This window comes from Amyelois transitella, chromosome 12 (assembly GCF_032362555.1).
Source record: "Amyelois transitella isolate CPQ chromosome 12, ilAmyTran1.1, whole genome shotgun sequence".
NCBI classification, from domain to species: Eukaryota; Metazoa; Arthropoda; class Insecta; order Lepidoptera; family Pyralidae; genus Amyelois; species Amyelois transitella.
The window spans coordinates 1,045,063-1,072,801 of NC_083515.1; the positions used below are offsets into that span (position 1 = coordinate 1,045,063).

A 27,739-nucleotide genomic window follows, 5' to 3' on the forward strand; every position below is an offset into this window, starting at 1 on the left:
TTAACTGTTTTATTTTTAATGGATATGAAAAATCGTATGCTTTTTTTTATTTTCAATGAATTATTTATTTACAATGTTCAGTGTTTGTTAATGCCCCGTAAACTTTTAATTGAATTTTTAATTTTGAATGGATTTTTTAGTTCATTTATTAATTGTTTTTAATTATATCACAGTAACAAATCATTCCAGCATATTGTTGAACGCAAATCAGATAAGTTAATTAAATTTATCAATACAATATGTTTACAAATTAAGCTTTAGAAGATTCTTGATTGATCTTTTTATTTATAAAGTCTTGGTACATAAATCGACATCCGTAAGCAAGATGACTAATGTACGTTACTTTATAATCTAATACAATGAAAAACTCTGTTATTGCCCGCGGGAATTCCGGGTAATCCGGGAAATTGCAGTCTCAGGTCTTGGCTTCATAGAAAAGACCAAAACAAAGACAAAATTTTTTTATAAGACTGGCTTAAATACACAACCCTTAGGATGTTTTGATAAAGTTAAAATATGCTGCAGATCAGCATATTCTTTAGCAGTCTCATACATAAACCACCTCAAAAACTACTCCGTGAAAGTAACTACTCGGTTTGTATAGCAATACATGTCGAACTAGATTTTGAGGTAAACGATAAAGCATACTTTGATCATAATAATTTGCCAAATGTTTCGCAAAATCTGTTAAACGTTGTCAGGTGCCTGTCCTAGATTAGCTACTAATAAACGCTGCTAGCCTGGTACCAAATATTTATTGATCCTCATCTACAGTACAAATCCCTTACCCTTTACATGGAACTTACGAAGTGTGAGAGGTCAGTCTAGACTGGTCTCATGGTGGCGTTGGTGCTGACGAAATTAGACAAGCTACTTGCATTAGACATCTTCTGTTGAAGCGAGACAGAAATATAAACAATGTTGCTGTTTCGTTACCATTCAGGACTTTTGGTTCATAACAAGTCTATTTTAATATTTCAGTAATTCTCCAATTTTCGAACTTACTTCGAGGCTAACTCAATCAGTGTAATTTGTCCCGTAAAAAAAAAATTTTACGTCTCACCTATATGAACTAGAAAAATATAGGTAGAGGTGAGGCTATCAAATTATATTAACACTAATTTAATATAATGTAATAGCCTAACTAACTAACTTTACACTTTGTACAATTTTATTGAGACCGAAAAAATCCTGGCTTCACGGCGCTAATGATGATACGCGTGCCTATGGTCTTAGAACTGAAGATGATGAAGTGGATGAAGTGAAAAATAAGAGAGCAATTTCCAAACATTCAGAATGGATACAGTTTGATCGCAAATTGCCGTTTGTATAGAAAAAGTAAGCATCTAAGAAAATGATTTCGAACATAAATGTCTTATAGTTTTATGAGAATCGGGCTCCCTTGATTTCTAGACGTTTGCTGCTCTATGTTGTCCTGGTATTTAGAGGAAGATAATTAAAATCTTCATTAATTGTTTTCACGAAAATCTGTTTATTCTCCACGATAACATTCTACTAACTTCCAAGATTTTCCAGTTTAGATAGGAAAATAACTTGTGTCTATCCAATAATATTTTTCGATTGCGTAAGAAAGGACCCCCTATTCCAATGTTATTCGAATAAACTACGCTGAATACCATGCGAGATATCCCCTCCCCCCTCTCCACCTTCCACTAAGAAGCTGATGAAATCAATGAAACGCATTACACTGACAGACATTTCTCGCTAAAGAGAGATAGGTATAACAACAAACACTAGCTGTCACTTTCACACCGGTATCTTCACATTCGATTACCTAATTTTTTATCGTTATTATGTCTAGGTGGGTACCTGTATTATGTAAGGCAGGGTTGGCCAATTTAGGATATTTAAACTATTAAATAGGTACCTATATGATGAATGCAAATAATATAATACATTTTTATCCAGGACAGATCTTAGTTTTAACGAAAACAATCTAAAGATAATGTACTTTCAATAGGAATCACTACACATCGGCCATGTACCAATGACTATTTTCGAAGTTATGTACATTAGTTTGAACACTAACCGATGTTCTTACGGTAAGGGAAATCATACCATGAGGAAACCTGCACATTCAGGTAACTGGATGTGTAACCATGGTCGCAATACGGGTTAGGTTTACCTGCGAAGTTTACGGAGGTCAGATGGGAGTCACTTCGTGTAAAAACCTGACTCACCCAATCCAGGAGCCATAGTCGAAGGCATACCCCGGGCTCTTCTCCAGAGTGGTGAGGATGCAATCGGGACTAAAGCCAGGACGAAGAAGTTATGGTGACTGATGGTGGTGGTTACCACCAGTTTGAGAAGACATATTTACCAGCATCTAGATACTAGTCTTATATAATTCTGAATATATTGGATTTTATAAAATTATTGGTAGGATGTTTTCAAAGTGTAATTAACTTCGAATTCATATATGTATATATATGATAAAATATATAAGTACTTTACCCTTCTTTAGTCAAATTATGTAATGCAATGATTCGGGTCGAAGATACGTAGATATTATACTTATGTACCTTACCACGTCCTTCACTCGTGAACTTTGAAAGAATTTGCTAAGTCGCCCAACCCAAAGCGTCTCATTTCCAATATCTGACGCAATATCGACTCTTCTTTACGGTATGATGCCCTAGTGGAAAATATTTAACGTGTTATTTATTTTGTGTGTTTCAGTTAAAAATTTATTTATTAAGTAGATAAAAACGTGATTATTGGTATGTTTTAAAAATTGTAGACTGTTAAGATGTAATCAAAAATTAAAAATAATATTAAGACTTACATCAAAATGGTAAATTAAATCTCGCGAAAACTAAATAAATTAAAGTACTTACCCACCTCTGTTTTTTGTTTCTGCGGTTCAAGTACGTAATAGCAGAGTTAATTATTTCCGAGTATTTAAGAAATAATAATCATAACAAATATTAATTTTAACAACTTTTCTATATCTCTCATCTTTGCGCAGTCCCAGTTGCATCCTAATCCTGCGAGACCTGGGGTCCGTTTTCCACCATTTATCATTTTCCACTTAGTCCGCCTGGTCACCAAGGTAATTTGATGAGTTTTACAGGCTGTCACACAGAGTGGCTGTCGTCTGACCTCCGCCACTTATGATAATATGATGTAAATGTAAATATTTACATGGAAATACAGTTAATTGTTACATGCAATTATTATAAACAAAATAAATGTGACGTAGAAATCCAAGTGACGCGAATGAGCTCATGGTCTTTGTCGCGTGAGATATTTTTTTTGTATATAGAATCATTTTAACGGCGTAATGCGTGAAATTTTCATAAGTCTGAAACGGTAAAAACTAAATCAAAATGTAATTTTTCTCATGAAAGTGTTCATAGATGAATGTTTATCTATGTAAATGTTTATAATAAAATATACTTAGTATCGTTGAGTTAGTATCACGTAACATAAGTTTCGAACTTAGTTCGAAGCTAACTCAATCTGTGTACTTTGTTCCAAATATAAATATTTATTTATTATTTATAGATAGATTTCGTATTTTGCTGGCTCATTTTTGGAATTTTGTGTGGGGCAAAGAAACTATTCTTTTTTTTAAATTCAAAATTCTGTCTCACATCTTACTTTAATATCGAATTTGCTTCGATTAGGAGAAAAAAAAATACTGATTAAGAGAAAAAAAGTTAGTTAATGGTACAATAATGTAGTGAACTCAGACAATCGATGTTTTGATTCTGACCTACATATGTAATAGTAGTGTCGTGATGTTGAGGGATTAGATCTTCACATAATGACGTGCATGCGATTTGCGTAAATTGTTTGTTTTTAATTTACAGAATATAGGTCATTTTATTACTTCGTTGAAGTAACCAAATTATTTCAATTAAGTATTTACAACAAAAAAATATGCTTATTTGTACCGTTTTTTTCGGATGGAGTCTTTTTCTTCTCATTGGACTTACAAACGGTTCGACGACATTGAATATATTAATTTAAAAAAAAATATCTATAACTATGAAGCAATAGTAACCGAGCATTAATTTGAAAAAAAAAAAGTTTGTTTGTTTGTACACGCTAATCTCCGGAACTACATAACAGATTTGAATGAAACTTTTATGTTGTATAGCTCTTTTGCCTGGCCAATATATGGGTATAATTTATTTTGGAATCTGGTACAGCTGATATCAAACCATAACAACCTTTACCTTCTTATTTCCAATTACACGCAAACGGAGTTGCGGGCAACAACTAGTAAACTATAAATATGTAGTTTTCGCCTTCTTCTCCGGAAAAGAGGCGTGATTTATAATGTAACGGATAACTGTTGCAAAAATGTAGTAAGTTACATCACCTACGCTGTTTACTAACGGTAAATATAGTAAATTCCCAATCAAATTATTGCGACGAATTTTAAAGGTGTATCGTTTCATTGATAAACTTCATATCTTTTTGTCCGACTTCATCGTAGTGAGGGTGTTGTGTTTTGATTTGACTGACTGACTGACTTTTTACCGGGGTTTGGCAGGGACTACATCTTTCCACTTGCCACGATCTCTCTCAATCTACTTTACTTAGGAATAATTACAAGATTATACTTATTTCTAAATATAATTTACATACATACATGTAATCACGTCTTCATTTCTTACAGAGCCAACAGCCTCACAAAGACTGAAAGGCCACGTTCAGCTTTATGGCTTAAAGATTGAACTGAGATTCAAATAATGACAGCTTGCTAGCCCATCGCCTACAAAATGCTGTCGATTGTATCGATAGGCCTACCGATTGAGATGATTTTCGAGGCCAACTATCGATAGTTCGGCAACCCTAATGTCAACCCTTTACGGGAAAATAGCAATAAATAAAATGACAGTTACGAGTACGAGTAACAGTAGTAACCTACTTAGTCTCACATACAGCCAACTGGTTCCGACTGCACCGTGGCGGGGTTATCTGCACGCGGTCTTAGGTTCGAGTTCGGACGACCCAATTACCGATCATTCGCTCGCCAAATGCTTGCGTAATAAAAATTCGTAGATAAAGTTGGTAGAGTACTTATGTAGGTACTTAATAGTAAATTTATTTACGCCGTTTGTAAAATTGGTTTCCGGCACCAATAAAAAAAGAATAGGACCACTCCATCTCTTTCCCATGGATGTCGTTAAAGGCGACAAACTTGGGCTTCTTTTTAGGCGATGGGCTAGCAACCTGTCACTATTTGAATCTCAATTCTATCTTAAAGCCTTAAAGCTGAACGTGGCCTATCAGTCTTTACAAGACCGTTGGCTCTGTCTATCCCGCAAGGGATATAGACGTGATTATATGTACGTATGTAAAATTGGTTTAGCAATATATTACAGGACAAACAAAGAGAATATATGCCGAAAGTTCGAAACCATTTTTTTAATTTAGACGTTATGAGGGATCAGATGAAAATCCATACATACATCAGGAACAGGTCAAAATCATAACTCTCCTTGTTTTGGGTGGGTCGGGTGAAAAATTAAGACAGTGTCTGCTTTACATGTTTATATGGCATAGCGTTTAGGTATGTGTCCCCCTATTTTATTTGTCTGTATGCGCTAATGCCGGAAAGTTGTGGACGGATTTTGTTACTTGTTTGAAATTTGGCAAAAAGGGTTTTCTAACGAAAGTTTATATGTATAAATGGTACCCGTGCAAAGCCAGGGCGGGTCGCTAGTCATGAATTAAACTTTTTCTGATTAGTTTAGTAGGTATTGGATGTTCATTTGATAATTTACGGTAATCAGTAAGTATGTACTTAAGCATTTACGGTAAAATAAAGTACTTATTCGAATCTCAATTCTATCATCAAGGCAAACAGCTGAACGTGGCGTATCAGTCTTTTCAAGACTGTTGGCTCTGTCTACCCCGCAAAGGATAAAGACGTGAATATATGTATGTATAAAGTACTTAGGTACTTAAGTAATTAGGTTCCTCGCCAAGGTAGCGGAGATGTAACAGAAAACGCTTCACGTAAAAAACTGACTCTCCTAATCCAGCCCTCGTAGCGTGACATGACGCCGTTTTTATCGCGGGAAAAACTATCGCTGTTTCCTGTTTTATTAAGACGTAAAAAGGGGCGGCTATAATTTTTTCGCGCGATAAAAATGGCGCTGTACCTACGTGAAATACCACGGGAGTTGGATTCGGCAAGTCAGGCATGTAAGGCTCTATTTCTGAGATGAGGCCGGAGTGCACGCGAGAAGGATTATGATACTTTGAAAGTAGTTAGGTTTAATTGAGTAAATTATTACGATACTTAGGTAATTACATTAACTTCTCTCTTTCTCTTTCTACTTGTATCGGAATCATAGAACCAGGATGTGACTTTTGGTTTTGGTAAGGGCAGTAGCGACATCTCTTATCGCATTCCATAAAATAATAACAACTTTAACATAATTATATTAAATTTATTTCATTTCGTCAATAGAATACATACAAAGGAAATCATTTAAACGTACACACATGAAAGAGGTGAAATAGAAAATAGGAACATAAAAATTATAGCAAGTTATCATTCATTTAAGTGTTTTAGCCTGGAATAAAAAAAAATTGCAGCTATCAATGTCATCTCGTTTATTCACTGTCATATCATTGTCACAATGTCAACGCGCGAAATATTGAAACGTCAGTCACTTTCCCTTCACAACTTGGGGGAGTTTGATAACGTGATTTTAGGAAAACAACAACAAAAATATTGCTTAGACAAGAAAAAGATAAGATAATTGGATGGCAAATGCAAAATAAGTGTTGTGTTACCTCAAGTGTTAGTTGGAATCATGGATACGGATGATCCGAGAACACCGCTTTTAGGTAAGAAGTCGCAACATAATAAATTCTTTAAAATGATGATGTGAACCAGTTTCTAACATTTAATTGGGTTTAACAAAAATCGGGTATTACATATATTTTTGAATACTTACTTTTGTATCGTATTCAAATTTTTATTCATGGAAATGAGTGTTATAACATTTGACTTTATTTTTTGTTTACAGCGATTTATAATTTAACTTTGAACTTCTTTGATAATAGCACACGTGATTGTCAATTGATTTAATTATGGTTAAGATTGTTTTAATTATGACATCTTTTACAATTGTAGAGATAGAGAATTTAACACGATTGGCAATGGTTGTACTAGTTTAAAAGGTCTGAAAGGTTTAATTTAATGGGGCACATATAAATCGCCAGTACACATCAGATAAGTTTTCAAACATAGCCACAAGAAAAGTTTAAACTACTGGTTTTCGTAATATTTTGTCTAGGACTGAAGTGAGTGTAATTAAAACTACACAGAAAGACAAAATTAAGTTTATTTCTTTAAGATAAAAAGTCATAAAAAGATAAAGTAACTGCTTGTCTAAGATGTGTTTATTTATTTTACCAAACAAGATCTTTATTGTATAATATTAATTATTTTATGGGGGGATATAACAGTCACAGCTTAGCAATTAAATCTTTAAGATCTTATATTGTGTGCCATCATGATTTTTAATTTAATATCAAGACACATTTAAGTAACACTTAAACACTTGACATTTAAGTAACACATAAATGTCAAGAATATTCTGTTTAAATTACCCTTTATTTGGAAGGGGTTGATAAAGTGTTCCTCATTTGGTCATTTTTATTGTTTGTTTATTATTTTTATTTTAACTGGTTAATCACAGATGCTTTAATCTTGCCTTTCATATAATATAATCATAATTATAGAAATACATATATACGGGTCATATAACACTGATTGAGTTAGTGTCAAAGTAAGCTCGAGACTTTTATGTTATAGCAGTTGAAATTTCACTTCATGAGCCCATTCACAAAATATCATGTTTTACTGAACTCAAGTAAGTAAGTACTCAGTAAGACACAAATTGATCAATATATGTGAGAAAAATACTCTATAAATAATTCATAATATAAGATTGACCTACCCTTAAAGTAAGCTTCACACTGTGTTGTTAAATACCAACTAAATAGTTATATTACAAGTGTCCACCTGCAAAACTTTAAAAATTCTGATAATTTCTGTTTCCACGGAAATCTGGCTTACTGCGCCCCTATACCATATTAGGTAAAAGACCCAGGTCAATCAGATATAGTCTAATTTTCATTCTGCCTGCAAAGGTGAGAATAAAGCTAAATACAATATCGGAACTGGATATCCAATGGCATTAGAACACAGATATTAAATTACTTTGTAATACATAGTTGCTTATTGTTTAATTAGACAGAAACACTTGAGAATAATTTTAAGCCGCCACAATAATTCTAAGGCTCAGAATTAGTTATAGTTATCATTGTTAGTTGATAGTTTTAATTATATAATCTGTGTCATCACCATAGAAATCAGAATAATATAAGACATAGAAATGCCATATGGCAACCATTATTATTTAATAAAATTTCAACTATGTAAAATTATTTTAAAATTGGCAAAAAGTAATAAAAAGAAGTGAATTTATAATAATTTCAATACGCTCATATTTCTGGGTAGTTGTGAAGCTGTCAAATAAAACATAAGAATTTACACGCAATATAAAAAAGTTATAGTGACTGATTGTGGTGATAGTTCAAGTGAATAACATACTCTTTGGCATTTGGCTCTTTGGTGATAGACCTTACATTGCATCCACACATACCGCACAGTAATTACCACTTCTATACTCTTATATTATTACGAATTCTATGGTTATTACATACAATTAAAAAGCATGAAAACCTGCTGTGTCAGTAACTCGTAAAGCGCCTCTGCAATTATGAGTAGGTATCTCTTAATATCCATCCTATTAAAGTAGGTAGTACACTGCAAAGTCGACGTGTGACCTATAGCTTAGCATGCGACGATTTGGACTATAGTATAGTATAAAGGATATGTCAAAATATTATTGGATGATAAAATATGTTCGTGTGGTTCCCGGCACTATTACAAAAAAGAATAGGACCACTCCATCTCTTTCCCATGGATGTCGTAAAAGGCGACTAAGGGATAGACTTATAAACTTAGGATTCCTCTTTTAGGCGATGGGCTAGCAACCTGTCACTATTTGAATCTCGGTTCTATCATTAAGCCAAATAGCTGAACGTGGCCATTCAGTCTTTTCAAGACTGTTGGCTCTGTCTACCCCGCAAGGGATATAGACGTGATCATATGTATGTATGTATGTATGTATAAAATATGTTAAGACTTAATTAAATTTTTAAACTAAGTATAATAACTTATTTGTATGCAGAAATAAGTAAAAATAATTTACCCAATATTTTAATGGGCCATGTACCAATGACTACTTTCGAAGTTATGTACATTAGTTTGAATACTAACCGATGCTCTTACGGTGAGGGTAAACACGTGAGGAAACCTGCTCATTTAGGCAATTGGATGTGTAACCATGATCGATCCGATTTCGTTGAGGTTAAACTGCAAAGGCTTTGGAGTAAAAACCTGACTCACCCAATCCAGGATCCACGGTCAAAGGTATACCCAGGGCTCCTCTCCAAAGTGATGAGGATGCAAACGGAACTAACGCCAGGAGGAAGACATAGACTAACGCCGTAAAAAACAGCCGGCGGTAAATTAGAAAGTTGAAGATTAGATAAGTTGAAGATAGGGTTATGTGGAAGCAGTTACATTTAAGTGGATAGTTGAATTGATTTTCTCTACCGCCGATAATTACCGAGACAGACAGACACGTTTCTCATTCACGATGGATGCGATGTAAATAGTAAGAATATTCGAACCCAGCATGTCATCAAAATTAATTTAAACATCTCTATCGCAATAATATAGCTTGCAGTGGAACATTGGCTGTATCTTTCGCTTCCTTCGTCAACCTTTTGTCATATCAGTTTGCCCGCGGACTTGAACGCAACACATTCGTGTCAAAAAAATAAATATTAAACTCGGGCAACAACTTGTAGTAAATTACGAATTAATTGAAGAATCCATTGACAAAATAGCAAGTGATTTGTGACTTTATTGTATTGACATAAAAGCGGATTTACATTGAATTGTTGAATGTTACGTTTGGTACCAGTGTTTCTTTATCTAGTTGCGCATTGAAGTGAAAATGAGTGGTACAATAGTTTGTAATACTGATATTTCAGGTAGGTATAATGTCTTAATATCCGTTGGTCGTAATATAGGTACACTAGATTTATAAATGAATAATAATACTTATTTTCGGTAGGTAATAATCATAAGTATTAAATGTATCTTATGCCATTTAGCATCCGTTAATGGGATAATAAGTCCGCCTTCGTATATTTTGTCTTACTTTACTGTATTTTTGTGGTCTTTCGTATGTACAGTACATTAAACATATTAAAAACGAGCAAGTACCTATAGTATATATGTAGTAAGTTTGTTTGTTATGATAGTAGCTATGGCCTTACAGATGTTTATGAATGGAGGTAGTTAGAAATTTGAGATTAACTACATCAGAATGAAGCCGACGAAGTCGCTTGTATATCTTAGCTTAGTTAGTTATTTATATATATATTATTTTGCAAATGTAGTTTAGTTATCATTATTTCTCTTGGCGTTGATCCAGAAAAGTACATAATATCCTCATCTTTTGGAGCCCAGCGTGCGTCTTTCATGATCCTGGGGGCTTACCATAATATTACCTATATACCTAAGGAATAAAACAATCTTGTTTTAAAAGTTCATGGTATGATTTGGAACAACATTATTTTAAGCTTGAAACAAAACGTGTGAAAACTATCATGGTTTTCTTAAAGTTTATGGTAAGCCCGCTGGATTGTGTAAGTCATGTTTTATACGAAGCGACTACCGTCAGATCTCTGCATCCTTTGGAACCTAACACATATTGGATAACGCTAACAGCTGCACTTAATGAATGTGCCTATTTCCCAAAGTCATTTTACGACATCCCATTCAGAAGTGCCGGGAACCACTAGCAGTAGTTCATCATCTTCCTGGCGTAAATCCCGGTTCCTGTGCCACCTCTCTGGAGAGGAGCCTGGGGTAGGCCTATGTCAATTACGTTCCGTTATTGCTACAATTTACATTTGCAGTTTTTGAAAAACTCATCAAATGTTGATGTTTTCCATGACTTATTGTCTATGTTCAAAGCTAATATCCTGCTGGGTCCCGTGACGTAGTGTAATTTTATATAAATACATAAAATCACATATTTTTCCCCGCTGGGGTAGGCTTTTCACTTGCCACGATCTCAGTATAGTTCTTTCGGTTCATCCACATTCATAACTCTCTTCTTGCAAATTCTCTGGTACCGTTGACCTGACTATGCTGACCTTTGCCTGGACGTCCTTAATTCGTGGTAAAAAAATATATTGTAGAAAATAAATATTTGTAGAAAATGCTGTGTACACATGTAATAAGCATATATTTGAGAACAATTTAGATTTAATTTATAAAGCAATTGTATGTATACTGTTGGTGTTGTTTTTCAAAATAAATAAATAAATAAAATTAAGGATGTGTCATGGGCGGACGAAGCCGCAGACAAAAGTTATATTATAAAACTGGTTAACTAAAAAGGTCATTCGTCAAAGTCACTTTTAGATAAATTATATTACCTGTGCAAAGAATATACATACATACATGCAAATATATTAAGTATTTATACAATGAGCAATTACAAAATGCGTTTTAATTGGAGACGGTTTAAGTTCATTGGTTTTTTTAAATAAAAAATGTACGTTTTTTCGCCTGTAGTGATCAAATAATAAGTTGAGATTATGACGTTAGGTACTTTACATGTAACGACGAGCGTTGATAGTCGAATTGGTAAGGTGCCTTGTCAAAAGGGGGTTGCGCATAAAGGCACCGGTTCGAATCCCACCGCGGCCGTGTACCAATGACTATTTTCGAAGTTACGTACATTAGTTTAATAACTAACCGATGCTCTTACGGTGAGGGAAAACATCGTGAGGAAACCGCCACATTCAGGCAACTGGATGTGTAACCATATGATCTAATACGGGTTAGGTTCCCCTGCAAAGGTTACGGAGGTCAGATGGGAGTCGCTTTGTGTAAAAACCTGACTCACCCAATCCAGGATCTATGATCAAGCGTACTCCGGGCTCCTCTCCAGAGTGGTGAGGTTGCAACCGGGTCTAAAGCCAGGAAGATGTCGTTAAGTACTTCGGTCAAATTTTCATCGAGATCTCTTGGTAATAAAAGACAACTAAGCTATGTTGTATGAAAGTTTAGGCTGGTAATTCTTTTGGCTTGAAGTCAATCCAAGGATTATCAATAAAAAAAATTACAAATCCGAACCTTGATCATTTACAGGACATCAACCACAGCGCAACCGTTTCCGGCGAACCGCGAGCAGGCTCTGCAGTGTCGACTCTTGGAAGAGACGTGTGCCCATAACAATATGGCTGCCGAAGTACTCCTGGGAGTACCTACTCAGGGACATGATTGCTGGTGAGTAAACTTTTTAGATTGTGTAGAAATATGCCAAGTCCTTTTCGGTCTTGACTTTCTATTCAATTAGCGCTACTTGATTTTTATATCAGTTTTATCATTAAGCCAAATAGCTGAAGGTGGCCGTTCTGTCCTTTCAAAACTCTTGGCTCTGTCAACCCCGCAAGGGATATAGACGTGACCATATGTATGTATGTTGATTTTTATAAGCATTCGTTATGATAATGTATCTTTGCAATGAAAAGGCCGGAACGAATGTTCTAGTAAGAGGTATTGATAAAATATGTATATATAAATATTGATTCTGCCCACCGCTCTCTATGCGTTGGGACTAGTTTACTTGTTTGGCTACTTTTTACAAATACTACCTACAGGTATTAAACGCACACGTAATGGACCTTTGTTTTATCTCGGACGCTTCAAATCATGTTACAATGATCCATGGTCACCGAGAGACCGAGTGAGTCGCATATTAATAGTATTATGCAAAGCTATAGTTTAAAATCAGCTGTTAAGCTACATTGTCGGTCATTGACGGCCGTCTGTGATACCGGAGGTCCCGGGATCGAATCCCGGTCAGGGCATGATGAAAAAAGAACTTTTTCTGATTGGGCTGAGTCTTGGATGTTTATCTATGTAAGTATTTATTATAAATCGTATCTATAATTTAGTATATATCTATATATATAATTTAGTATCGTTGAGTTAGTATCTCGTAACACAAGTCTCGAACTTACTTCAAGGCTAACTCAATCTGTGTAATATGTATATATATATATATATATATATATATATATATATATATTATAATATATATATGTATATATATATATATATATATACATATATATATATATATATATATATATATATATATATATATATATATATACATATTACACAGATTGAGTTAGCCTTGAAGTAAGTTCGAGACTTGTGTTACGAGATACTAACTCAACGATACTAAATTATATATATAGATATATACTAAATTATAGATACGATTTATAATAAATACTTACATAATATACTAACTCAATCTGTGTAATATGTATATATATATATATATATATATATATATATATATATATATATATATATATTATAATATATATATGTATATATATATATATATATATATATATATATATATATATATATATATATATATATATATATATATATATTATATATATATATATATATATACATATATATATTATAATATATATATATATATATATATATATATATATATATATATATATATATATATATATACATATTACACAGATTGAGTTAGCCTTGAAGTAAGTTCGAGACTTGTGTTACGAGATACTAACTCAACGATACTAAATTATATATATAGATATATATATATGTATATATATATATATATATATATTATTATTATATATATTTATTATTTATTTATTTATTGTCATTGTAGATTTTCTTTAAAATGTTATAATCAATTAGGTATATTATTGCTGTTGGCTAGTCTATTCTATAAATTAATGAAGCTATTTATAATCGTATTCGCGTGTTACGTTAATGTAGCGATCTCTTAAGTTCAAGGTTACTTAAACATGTGACAAAATTATTCTAAAGTTATTTAAAATCATACCTGTTCTTACGACATAAAATATACAAAATTAATTAGAACACATAACTGAGCGATCTGGACAACTCTGTACTTTACTTGATCTTGATACTAGAAAAATAATTTAGTTTTTCAAACATTTATTTACATGTTTAGTTTTAATTTCTTTTTGTAGTATTGGTTTTTAATAAAGCGTGTGACGTAGTTTTTGAGGGTTTTTTAAATGTGAAAATGATGACGTTTAATTTAAATAAAAATAGGCTCAAACGGCTCAGAAGCATAGGTATAGTCTATGTTTAAAAGGATGCAGTTGTTTAAAATGTCACCCTGTATATTTATTTATGTACATTACAGGAATAACAGTTGGTCTGACGTCAATACCCCAAGGTATAGCATATGCAATCGTCGCCGGGGTCCCAGCCCAAGTAAGTAGTAATTTATTTTATTGGATTATTCATTTATGAAAAAAAAATTAAAAAAAAGTAAGTTCTTTTTATTTATTGGCCTTAAATGCTATAACTTATTGCTAAGTGAATTTTCTACTTGTCAACATTAAATAGTGCCGTGTGGTTCTCGGCATCCATAGCAAAAAGCATAGGACCACTCCATCTCTTTCCCATGGATGTCGTAAAAGGCGACGAAGGGATGGGCTTATGTACTTGGGATTCCTTTTTAGGCGTGTTGAATCTCAAATCTCAATTCTATCATTAAGCCAAACAGCTGAACGTGGCCTTTCAGTCTTTTGATGAATGTTGGCTCTGTCTACCCCGCAAGGGTATATACCCGCATAGACGTGATTATATGTATAAGTTATGTATGTTACAACACTAAATATTCAATAAAAATAGTCTTGGGTACTGATATTAATTTATTTACTTTATTAGATCTTGTCCGCGACATCGTCCGTCGTAAAACGAAACTAGAAATGTATATACAACTAGTAGTAAATTTAAAGGGGTGAGGGGAGGAATTTTGTACACTAGTTTTAAGCTGGACGAAGTCACAATAGATTTTTCATGATGCGAGCATAAGTACATACATAAAAACATAGCGCCAATGGTAACTAAATCAATAATTATATTAACAGCTGTATGTTATTTCAATACAAAGGATGTGTAATACAATATGCCGTGTCTAATTTCGCTTTATCTGTATGTCATGGCTGGTTAAATTTTAATGAACAAATCATGAAATGCTCTATCTTTAATGTGTTTTAAATATTTTATGTATCTTTTCTTGCTACAATAGGAAATCTGTTTTGAATTCACACTGTCACAAAAAATTATACATTAGAGTGGGTTTTGACACGTCTATACTAATATTATAAAGCTGAAGAGTTTGTTTGTTTGTTTTTTTTTGAACGCGCTAATCACAGGAACTGTTGGTTCGAATTGAAAAATTCTTTTTGTGTTGAATATACCATTTATAGAGGAAGGCTTTAGGCTATATTACATTACGCTGCAACTATAAGGAGCAAAGAAATGATGGAAAATGTGAAAATAAAAACGGGGAAAATTATACATCCTTGAGGGCTTCGATAACTATTCCACGCGGACGAAGGCGCGGGCACAGCTAGTAATTAATACGAAGTAAACAACCTTACCTACCTTTTAGGACATCTATGGGAAATGAGATGGTGTGGTCTTATTATTTTTTATATTGATGCCGGAAACCACACGGCACCTATATGTATACTTACGTTACCATCAAAATAAAGCTTTTATCTCATTTCCTGACGGTTGTTCAGGCTGTGACTTTTCTATAAAAGAGCCTTGTATATATGTACTAGATGTGCCCGCGACTTCGTCCGCGTGGAATAGTTATTTTGGGCATCATTGAAGCCGTCAGAAATTAATAATTTTTCCCGTTTTTTTCACATTTTCCATTATTTGTTTGCTCCTAATAGTTGCAGTGTGATGTTATTTAGCCTAAAGCTTGATAAATGGTCTATTCAACACAAAAAGAATTTTTCAATTTGAACCAGTAGTTCCTGAGATTAGCGCGTTCAAACAAACAAACTCTTCAGCTTTATAATAATAGTATAGATTAATTACTTGTGCGATAGCTCTTATTACTACTGTTTCAGGTAGGTCTCTACTCCAGCATCTTCCCTGGTCTAGTCTACATGGTGTTCGGTAGCTGTAAAGATGTGACAGTGGGCCCCACCGCCATTTTGGCGGCGCTGTTGTCCAAATACGTCGCCAAGTCGGTAGATTTCGCGTATTTAGCCGCCTTCCTGTCGGGCTGCCTCATTTTGTTGCTTGGAGTGCTACAGTTGGGTAAGTTTACTGGAATAGAATAGATTTATTTTCAAAATTAGATACAAGGTATAACTTATTGACCGCTTCCGAAGTGCATGTTTAGAAGAGGCGGCGGAACAAATTACACTGCAGCATTTTCATCGGACGTCAATTTACAATTACTTATTTTTTCGGCGAGTTTTCAGTAGCGATGTCGCTGTGCGACCATCGACTAAATCAGAAGTATGAGATTATCGTCCACAATTTGAATGGTTCGTTCGTTGGTTTGCGTGGTTGATTAAGGCCAATTGATCCTATTGTCTCTCTAGTATGCCTAAATAAACAATCATTATTGGGTAAGTTTTCTTTATTCTAAGGCTTCGTTATGGAATAGAAAAAAATATTTTTTTTTTTTTTTTTTATTTTTTTATTTATTCAGAAGATTAACAGCTTTACAGTACAGGTATAAAAGAAAAACTTATTATTTAAATGCCGATAATTGATCTTCATAGATTGAAAAGAAATAACAAAAGCTCGTTTCAAAAATAAACAGACATGAAAGAAATTACACTTCTGCACAACATACAAAAAGATACAAAAACATGATTAAGCACCTAAACTAAAACATCTCCTAAAAATATGACTAAGAGAAATAAGAGTTTGCTACCGTACGCTTTATACTAGAAGAAGAGGTATTAAATAGATCAAAATCAAATTTATCAATATACTTAATAAATGTGCCACAGCCACGTATAAGAAAAGCATTTTTCCTATACTTTGTATCAACAAAAGGTAAATATAAAATTGGACGACTACGGAATCTCAGTAAGTTAGTACATAAGTAAAGCTTACTTAGCAACTCAGGACAGTCAACTGAACCCTTTGCAATCTTACTTAAATAACAGACATCACTAATTTCACGCCGCAGGCTTAAGGGCAAAATATGATATTTGTGACAGCGCTCGTCATAACTATTACATTTAACTTTAGCCTTAAAATCTAGAAAACGCAGAAATCTTTTTTGAATGTTTTCAATACGCGCGGTATAAACCTGGTATCGTGGGTTCCACACTTGCGAAGAATATTCTAAGAGGCTTCTTACATACGCACAATATAATATTTTTATGGATTTAATAGTTTTGAAATCTTTAGACATCCTCATAATGAAACCCAATGTCTTAGAAGCTCTACTGACTATATGGTCTATATGTTTATCAAATATAAGTTTGTGATCATGTATGACTCCTAAATCCCTGATATGGTTCACCCTAGAAAGCATTTGACCCTGCAGTTTATATTGAAAATGTACATTGTTTAATTTGCGAGAAAATGTCATACTGAAACACTTGGTGACATTCAGATTGAGCCTATTTTGAATACAATAACTTTCAAACGTAGAAAGATCTTGCTGTAACTCAACAGCATCGGAAATATCCTCAATTGATTTAAGAATTTTCATATCGTCAGCAAATAATATAATTTTAGAATGCTTGAAAGCCAATTTTATGTCTAATATAAATATGACAAAAAGTAAAGGTCCCAATATTGACCCCTGTGGTACACCTGACGGAATAGATAGCCAATTGGATGTAAATCCATTCAGAACCACTGCCTGACTACGGTTTTCAATATAAGAGGCAAACCAGCGATACAAATCACCATGCACACCAGCAGCAATAAGTTTCTGAAGCAAGATAGTGTGGTCGATGCGGTCAAAGCATTTCTGGTAGTCAGTGTATATGACATCAACTTGGGCCCCTTTATCCATAGAATCACTGATATAATCATTTGCTAGAATAAGATTAGAAGTTACAGAGCGATCCCGTAGAAAGCCATGCTGATTCTCATCAAGTATGCTCCGAATAGCGGCATAGACTTCATCGTAAACAATCCTTTCAAAAACCTTTGCGAACAAACATAATTTAGAAATAGGACGGTAGTTTTCTACATCAGACCTATCACCTTTTTTGAGAACTGGCGTTACGAATGCTGATTTCCAGATCTTAGGCACAACTCCTTGACTAATTGACCTTTGATAAAGTATACATAATGGTTTCACTAGGACCTTCGCACATTTAACGATAAACAAAGGTGGTATCCTATCGGGACCTCCTGCTTTAGATAAATCCAGTGATTCAAGAAGAAGTTCTAATTTAGATGGACAAATAAAAATAGAAGAAATGTCATTTATGAACTGAGACGCAGGCGGCGGAGAATTCGAACTAAAATTCTGACTTTCAACAAATGTGGAATGAAAATAGGTGGCAAACAAATTACTTATATCCTCACCTGTAGTAGCAGTCTCATTTTTAAAGTGTAAAGAATTTGGATAAGCATTAGATTCCCTTTTAGATTTAACAAATGACCAGAATACTTTCGGATTCTGAGAGATGGACGATTCCAGCCTGTTAATGTAATCATGATAACACTGTCTTTCAATATTTTTAGCTCTAGTACGAAGAATGGCAAATGAATGATAATCAGAATAGTTACCATATTTTTTAAATTTACAATGATATTTATATTTTTCTTTCAAAATTTTTTTTAGTACATCGCTAAACCAGGGTGGATGTGAATTAGATCTAATTAACCTACAAGGAACATGTCCATCACGAATTTCATACAATATGGCATAAAAAGTTTCAACCGCCTTATCAATACATTCATCTTGTAAGCGCAGGTCCCAGTCAATATTGCCTATCTCATCAATAATAGCAGAATAATTTGCCTTATGATATAAATATTTACTAACATTTGCTTTTTCATTTAACAGTGCAGCGTCCGTATATCGGGCCTCGATATACAAGGCTTTATGGTTACCATCTTCCTTCACTAAGGGATCAGAGCAACCAGTGACGTTGAGATCGTGGTTACAAAGAACTAGGTCTAACATGCGATTATTTTTATTGGGCTCACCATTATACTGATTTAAACTGCATTGGTGCATAATATCGAGAAAATTAAGTATGTATTCTTTAGAGTACCTATCCGGTTTTAAATAAATATTATCGTTTGATGTAACCCAATGAATATCATCACTAAAGTTAAAGTCACCCATTACTAAAAATTTATCTGACGGATGAGATGCGACCAAGTCACTTAATGAATTTAAAAAATTAAGTAATTGACTACTATAAGAATTACCACTCTTCTCGTCTATTAAATAAACCGTACATATATGAATTTTTATAGGCGCAGTTCCCTTACAATTCAATAAGACGGTAAGCCACAAATCTTCCGCAGAACTACCCCACTCCGGCCGGCTAATCACATTGAGGTCATATATTCATATATTCATATCAATTTACCAGCTAACAATTGTACAAACCTTAGATATCTTTTGACTTCATAAAAAGATCTTTCTCTCCAATTCGAAATTCACTTGTGAAATTGTAAATTTTTATCTTAATTGGAAATAAAAAATAATGATGATTATTTATTTAAAAAACAACAATTTATTTAAACAGACAAGCTATTCTGGCTTTAAATATGCGAGAACATTTAAATGGTCATCTTTATGGTCAAACACATACTCCGGAATCTTCTCCAAAGAGGTGAGGATGCAACTGGGACTAAAGCCTGGAGGAAAAACATTTAAATGGTCATCTGCTACTTAAATTCATGTCAATTTAGTTGTACAAGACTGTCCGTTTTCCCAAAACAATAAAATTAATGAAATAAATAAGGATTATGAGTCAAATAGCTGGGAATATACTTTCAACTTCTTTGTGTGATTTTTACTTTGTGAGGTAATAAGGCCCATGTGTATGTGAAAAAGATATTATGGCCAGATAACAGAGTCAACCAGTATTTTCCAGGGTTCCTGCTAGATTTTATATCGAAACCGGTTATAAGCGGATTCACGACGGCTGCAGCTTTGCAGATCGGGGCCGCGCAGCTTAAAACACTGTTCAGGATTTCAGGTAAGATGTACTGTTTTTTTTTCATTTTTCACGAGTCTCCGTCTATTTACAGTATGATTAAAATCTATAAATATTAAAGCCGAATTACACTCACTCACTCATGACGATATTTCAAAAACTACTATACCGATAAAGATGAAATTTGGCAAAAAGGTGTATTGTGACTAGAGGATGTCCGCTAAGATAGAATTTTTGGAAATTCCTGAAATTCTTCGTTGTGGGGTAGACAGACCTAAGTCTTGAAAAGACTGACAGGTCACGTTTAGCTGTTTGTACGTACATTATATGTATACGTTCATGGCTAGTTGTATAGACATTCACGATAACATTTAGCTGTAATAAAAAATACAGTTATGGTCCTGATTGCTAGCCTGAAATATTGATACATTATTTAAATTTTTAAGAATATTTAGTTTAAAGAATAAGCGTAAAGAGGTAACGAAATGTAAAAATCTGATATTATTTGGAATTCATACATACATACATACAATTACGTCTATATCCCTTGCGGGGTAGACAGAGTCTTGAATAGACTGCTAGGCCATGTTCAAATTTTTGACTTGATGATACTCGTAGAATTGGGATTCAAATAGTGACAGGTTGCTAGCCCATCGCCTAAAAAAAGTATCTCAAGTGGAATTTATTTACAATGGGATTGGATTTCACCAGAGAGTTTATTTTGTATTTTTTGCAGGGTCATCAGGCGACACGTTTATATCAGCGTTGGTCAACTTCTTCAAACACATAGCTACAATTACACTGTGGGACACGCTGCTCGGCTTGCTGTCTATCGTTACATTGTTGCTACTCAAAGTAAGTTAATTCACTACATATTTATATCTGTAGCGGAAGCGGTTATTCGGTTATAAAGTGAAGATCTTCCTCCAGGCAAGGTGTGATGCCTGGGGCACCGCGGCTCCAATGATGTCGAGTCGGAGGTTGTAATTATGGTCCAATCCGTGAAAATTTCGTTTGCGCGATTTAGAGTCTTTGCTGCTATTGGTTGAGCGTTGAAGATTGGCTTAAATAGTAATGTATGTATCTTCTTTTTCAGAAATCCAAAATCACAGTTACCGATTCGTCGCCAAGATGGCGGGTGGTGACTTCACGAGTGTTCGTCTATCTGGTGCGGGCCAGAAATGCGATTGTTGTCTTCATAGCGGCTATAGTGGCTTTTATTTTGAAGGTTAATGGATTAACTCCCTTTGCACTTACTGGTAAGAGATGCTGTACTTTTTTTTCGACGATTTTTTCCCTGTTTATGTTTACTTAAATTATTTTACTTAGCCTAACTACATACATGCAATAGACAACTACATATAGACAACAGTTTCGAAAAGACCAAAAGGCAATAAATACAAATACATAAATACAACGTTCAACTGTATGGCTTTATAATGGAATTCAGATTCAAATACTGACAGGTTGTTGGTCCGTTGCCTACAAGAAGAATCTTAAGTTTAATAGCCTATCCCTTAGGCGCTTTTTATGAAATCCATGGAAAAGACATGGAGTTGTACTTTTCTTTAGTATCAGAAACCACACGGTTAAGCCTAACTGTTGAGCAAAAAATCAAAGTGTGGGTTGCATCCATAATAATTACCAAATCAGTAAGCTGGTTAATATCCATTTAAGCTAAAATTTTCATATTACGGCCACTGTAATGTCACAGTTACAATTGGATTGGACTTAAGTTGCTACATAGATTTTTTTTGTACAGACAGATTGACTAAGCCCCAAAATAAAAAGAACTTCTAATATTAAAACAATTTGCAATATCTATACTATATCAATATACATTCATATCATGTTTATAACCTCTTATGAGGTAAATAAGGCCTATAAGTTAAGAAGGCCATTAGCTGGATGGCTTAATGATGGAATATATACATATTTTTTGGAAATAGTCACAGGTTGCCAGACCATCGTGTTTATGACCTTTACCCTTGATAACTTTCATAATAATAAATAATAAATATATATGGGACAAATTACACTGATTGAGTTAGCCTCGAAGTAAGTTCGAAACTTGTGTTACGAGATACTAACTCAACGATACTATATTTTATAATAAATACTTATATAGATAAACATCCAAGACCCAGGACAATCAGAAAAAGTTCTTTTCTCATCATGCCTTGACCGGGATTCGAACCCGGGACCTCCGGTGTCACAGACAAGCGTACTACCGCTGAGCCACAGAGGCCGTCAAACTTTTGGTTTCAGGTAAAATCGAAGGCGGTTTGCCACGCTTCGGGCCCCCACCTTTCAGCACTGTAGTTGGCAACACCACGATTAATTTCGAAGAAATGCTGTCAGTTTTCGGAGTTGAGGGGTTGGTGATGCCGTTGGTCGCCATTTTGGAGAGCATAGCTATAGCCAAGGCTTTTGGTGAGTCGGCTAATCAGGCGTTTATTACCATAAAAATAAAATTGTAATAGTAGTATTAAAAAAAATAAAATGATCATTAGTTGCACATGACATGTTGCAAAAATAATGAGTAGCGATCATGATAAGTTATAAAGAGTTGACACTATCCGCCATTTTGAATCAACGTGCCAAAATAAACGCTTCATTATTAGTATTTCTTGAAATTTGTCATTATTATTAGAGAAGATGACTTTATTTATAGTATTTTTGGTACCAATTTGAAGAATATCATTTATATTAATAAATTAATATTATTATTATTTCTTTAGTTAAGTATGCAGGGATCGTGGCAAGTGGAAAGATGTGGTCTCTGCCTGTTCCTCCGTGAAATAGGCGTGATTTATGTATGTTCATATGTTTAGAATATAAATATTTTCAGCCGGCAGCAAAACGGTGGACAATACACAAGAAATGATAGCGATCGGTGCTTGCAACATGCTGTCGTCATTCTGCCAGAGCATGCCGGCCACGGGCTCCTTTACCAGAACCGCTCTGAACCACGCCAGTGGGGTTTTAACGCCAGCTGGATCGTTTTTCAAAGGTAAGCTGTCGATGACCTTCTGTATTTTTATATTCGCCTAGTAACTTATTATTTCCTTGATCGATTTCAGTGGTAATAAAGAAATAAATACATGCATGCATACATATGGTCTATCTCTATATCCCTTGCGGGGTAGACAGAGCCAACAACAGTTTTGGTAATACTAAAAAGCCACGTTTAGCTGTATGGTTAAATGAAGGAATTGAGATTGCTAGCCCATCACCTAAAAGAGGAGTATCAAGTTTATAAATTTTCCCTTAGTCGCCTTTTACGACATCCATAGGAAAGAGATGGCCCTATCTTTTTCTTTTGGTGCCGACTCACACGGGATCTTAAATCTAAACCATAGGCTATTTTAAATTGTCTTGATCAGAAAATAAAGCAAAAAAAAATAAGATTAGGTATATCAAAAGTGACTGAGTGTGAGTGTAGACTGAACAATTCATGTTTTTTTTTTTGTTCACAGCAATGCTAGTCTTGCTGGCTGTAACCCAGCTATCCAGTGCCTTCTACTTCATCCCCCGGGCTGCCCTGGCGGCCATCATCATGGTGGCGATGATGTCCATCATCGAGCTAACCATAGTCAAGACTCTGTGGAGAAACTCCAGTAAGTTTATGGTTTCCTAGTACACGTACTACTACTCGGTAAATTGTAACTCGCCTAAATTGATTTAGTTAAATTTAAGTCATAAAAAATTCATCAGAATCTGCTCAGTATAGTTTATTTGACTACAAACGTACAAAAACGCATCTTTTCTTTATTATTAGTGTTTTTGTGTGTAGTCTCCAGAGAGTTTGGGTTTTCTGAAGACTTATGGGTTGTAGGGACAGATTTTTTTAGTGTTCCTTAATTTCTAGGATTTATAAACTCGACAAGGCCACTTTTAAATTTGGGGCAATATCTTACCTTCATTATTATCCCCAGAAATGGAGCTGACCGTCTACCTGATCACACTGTGTGTTGGGGCTCTAGTGGGCTTGGAGTACGGCATCCTGGCTGGGGCCGCAGCAGATGCTCTACGAACTTTACACTCTGCAGCCAGGCCTAGGATACACGTCACGCAGTTCAAGGTGATCTCTTACTTGGTTATGATTGCCTGGTACTTTTGCGTGGGGAACGTCATGCTAGATGGAGTCGTAGCCGAGGCTCTTCGAACTTTCGTCACGGATTATAAGATGATCTCTTAATTAGTTATGTTTGCCTGGTACTTTTTCGTGGGGAACTTCACGTCACGCGGTTCAAATGTGATCTCTTAGTTAGTTATTGGTCACACAGATTAAAGATAAGATTACTTACTTAGTTATAATTGCCTGGTACTGTTTCGTTGGGAACGGCATCCTAGCTGGGGCCGCAGCCGATGCTCTACGAGACTACGAGACATGCTCGCAAGCCAGGCTTAAAAAGACATCACGCTGTTCGCGGTGATACTCTTACTTAGCTATAATTCCCTGGTACCCTGCATCGCGAACGGCTTTCTAGCTAAGGCCGTAGCTAACTAAATTCTCTATCATTATCGTCACGCAGTTCAAGGAGATCTCTTATCTATTTATGATTGCCTGGTACTCTCTCGTGTTACAGCGATGTTTGTGCAGTTTGTTTGTTTGTCTAGCAGGGCGGGCATATACGTCATGCAATTCCTGATAAGTTATTATCGCCTGGTACTCATGGAGTATCGTACAATACCGTCTACGGTATAACATGAACAGCTAAGCAAATGTCGCCCTATTCTTTGTCATTCACGCCTGGAGTACAAAATATGAGAGCGATCTGCGTGAAGATGATACCTAGATACCTTATTACATCTGCTTTTGGGATGTAGATCCCGAGTCCTCCAAAGGAAAGCGCTTCCCTGCTCAAAAATGAATTAATGAAAAAATTAACTCATAAAACTTTATTATTTTCCTTGAATTTCCTCAGGTCGGGAACCAAGACTGTATAACTCTCACACCACTGGGCGTGCTATCATACGCCTGCGCAGAGTACATTACTCAAGCGATGAAGAAACACGCCTATCTTCATACGCAACTAGTCGTGTTGGACGGAAGACATCTCCATTCCATTGATATAGGAGTGGCAGAGGTCAGTCTTATTTATGAACATTATCTAGTTATTACTGCTTGGTACTCGCGTCTGAAGTACGAACTTTGAGGCGGACTTTCTTGCAAATGTAAGATGTACGGGTCATGCAATTGAAAATAATCTCTCTTATAGTTATTATCGCCTGGTACTCTTGCCTTAAATACGGAATCCAAGCTCATGTTGCAAGGTTTTCATAACATACCTAATTGAGTTGCGGAGTTCAGTTTTACCGAATATACACAATCATCATGTCAGTTCAGGGTTAGGCAGAGACTACATCTTTCAAATTGCCACAACATCTGCATACTTCTTTCGCTTCATTACTAAGCTCTTCAGTCTAAATAACTTATACCTGACGTTCTTAAGTCGTCAATCTGCTCTCAATCATGTTCTTGACTTGACCAGACCAGAAGAGGACTTGACCACCCTAGGAGAAAGAAGATTACTTACATAATTTTTTGTTTCAGAATCTATTAACTGTGATATTAGACTTAGAGCAGCAACAACACAGGTTTCTTCTGTGGAATTTCTCAGAACGACATCAGAAACTATTCCAGGAATTGAATCCAGACTTTCACGATCGTTTTGTGAACGGGCCTAGTATAGACCAACATGTTTTAGGTATGTGTAAATTTTGATAAAAAAATTTGAACCAAATTCCTTCCCCAATAGCTACTGTTTTTTAACGTGGAATCCGTGTATACAATAAATACTATATATTAGTGAATATTTAATAAATACTATATATTAATTGTCGTTATTTGAAAGATTGACCTACTTATTAAACCATAGAGATATGAAATCAGGTTCTTAATTAATAAAGCTTCTTCTCAGTTCTTATCTACTGTAATATGTCTTCATTCATATTACGTCTAAGAGAAAATTTCCCGAAATTCCAGCGGAAATGGAAATTTTCGGAATTTTTCGTTAAACGCGGGCGGAGCTGCGAGCGTACTCTTGTAAAAATAAAAAATAACTTGACATTGACATTTGATTAAAGAAGTACTTTTATTTTTCAGGTCTCGACTTAATCAGAAGAGGAAATAATTTGAATTAGTGCCATTCTAAGTATTCAGTGATTCATGTTTGATACGTACACTATGTTTATTTTGTATTTTATTACAAAATAAGTACTTGGTCTAAAAGTTTACAAGTTACCATTACACTTACTCATATTATCAAGAGAAAATGACACGAAATCGTGCGTAACTTGATAAGAAATTAAGAAAAAACCTTTTTTGTAGATTTAATTTCTATATTAATCCAAGTTGTACAATTCGGCTTCATACCGCGTCATAGAGTAATGTGCTGGGTAACTTGATATGCGGTTGACTGTACTTTTTCATAGTCACACGTATATTTCTTACTACTTATGCAGTAAGTTGGTTCAAGTTATTTGGAAGCGAGCCTTCCAATAGTGAGTTCTTGCATTCCAATAGTTAGTTCAATTGAATAAAAGAAATAGTCAATAGTTTAAGGATCACCTAATAATAAAATTATATTTTTAGATATAAATAGTATATTGCTATATTTTCGGGATATAAATTTAAAAATTATTATTTGGTATAATTAAAAATTATTTTTATTTGTACTTATTTTTAAATGAACATTGTATAAATAGGTACCCATGTCCGACGGTTTTCGAACGACCAATATAATGTGACATTTTTTAAATTTAATTTTGTTGATTTTTAAATTACTTATCTCATTTTTTTAAGATTATCTTAATACTATGTTAAGGTCATCTTAATTAGTTAAATTTTCGTTATGGAACTAAAAATAAAAAGAAAAAATTTTTTCTGTGACTAATTATTGCAAGATTTTTTGTTTGAGTTTGTAATTAAATGTTTGCGAAATGAAGTCAAATTGATTAAGTGAAAATAAAATTAAGTACTTAATTACCATAATTCTATTTTTAAAAAGTCTTAAAATATGAATCCATATGTTTCCGCTTAACCGTTCTAGAATTTGAAAATGCATTCATTTGAAAGGTAAGAATGATAGTTTTAGGCCACTTAAACATTTTTTTCAAACTAGGCAAGAGCTAGTTGTGAATAAATTATATTCATTATAATTAAATATAATTATTAGTAACGAATAATATATATTCATTAATAAGTTTTGCCCGCGGTTTCAGGACAACACTTTTTACTTGATTAATAGTACTCCATGTCGATTTTAGTACTCTTAATTATGCGTTAAGATTTATTCACAGCAAATATTTTTTTAAAGTTAATTGTTATAATGATTCCAAGAATTTTTTATTACTATTAAGTATATCTACATTGTGATATATAAATATAGGGATAACATGATCAAATCAGCGTTAATACCAAAATATCATTGTTTTGTACTTACGTTGAAATTCTATTAAAATTATTTGAAAGTTATTTATTTGTGTTTATTTTTACAGCCAATGGACTCGTTCCGTTACCGATTTTAAAAAAAGAAAAAAAAACAAACATTTGAACGCTACGCTAACC

At 34.2% G+C, this 27,739-nt stretch overlaps 1 protein-coding gene across 2 annotated transcripts; it reads left to right on the forward strand.

Annotated features, from left to right (window-relative positions):
• The first annotated feature begins 6,654 nt into the window (after positions 1–6,654).
• LOC106142357 (sodium-independent sulfate anion transporter) lies at positions 6,655–27,646 on the forward strand. Of its 2 annotated transcripts, none has more exons than XM_060946980.1 (14): positions 6,655–6,837; positions 12,302–12,439; positions 14,397–14,467; positions 16,129–16,321; positions 20,101–20,205; positions 20,900–21,018; positions 21,260–21,422; positions 22,432–22,596; positions 23,015–23,176; positions 23,643–23,783; positions 24,102–24,247; positions 25,095–25,256; positions 25,724–25,877; positions 26,276–27,646. In XM_060946980.1, the coding sequence occupies exons 1-14, from the start codon at positions 6,804–6,806 to the stop codon at positions 26,311–26,313; spliced, it is 1,791 nt and encodes a 596-aa protein (XP_060802963.1). In that variant the 5' UTR covers positions 6,655–6,803; the 3' UTR covers positions 26,314–27,646. The 2 variants fall into 2 exon arrangements, with proteins under 2 accessions (XP_060802963.1, XP_060802962.1); XM_060946979.1 differs by lacking the exon at positions 6,655–6,837 and adding an exon at positions 9,868–10,125.
• Positions 27,647–27,739: the final 93 nt, after the last annotated feature.

Excerpts from the sequence above, each read along its gene's own strand:
- LOC106142357 (XM_060946979.1), top strand. The coding sequence starts at position 10,089 with ATGAGTGGTACAATAGTTTGTAATACTGATATTTCAG. Across the intron at positions 12,440-14,396 it reads ACTCAGGGACATGATTGCTG|GAATAACAGTTGGTCTGACG; the intron begins GTGAGTAAACTT and ends TGTACATTACAG. Across the intron at positions 24,248-25,094 it reads TACACGTCACGCAGTTCAAG|GTCGGGAACCAAGACTGTAT; the intron begins GTGATCTCTTAC and ends GAATTTCCTCAG.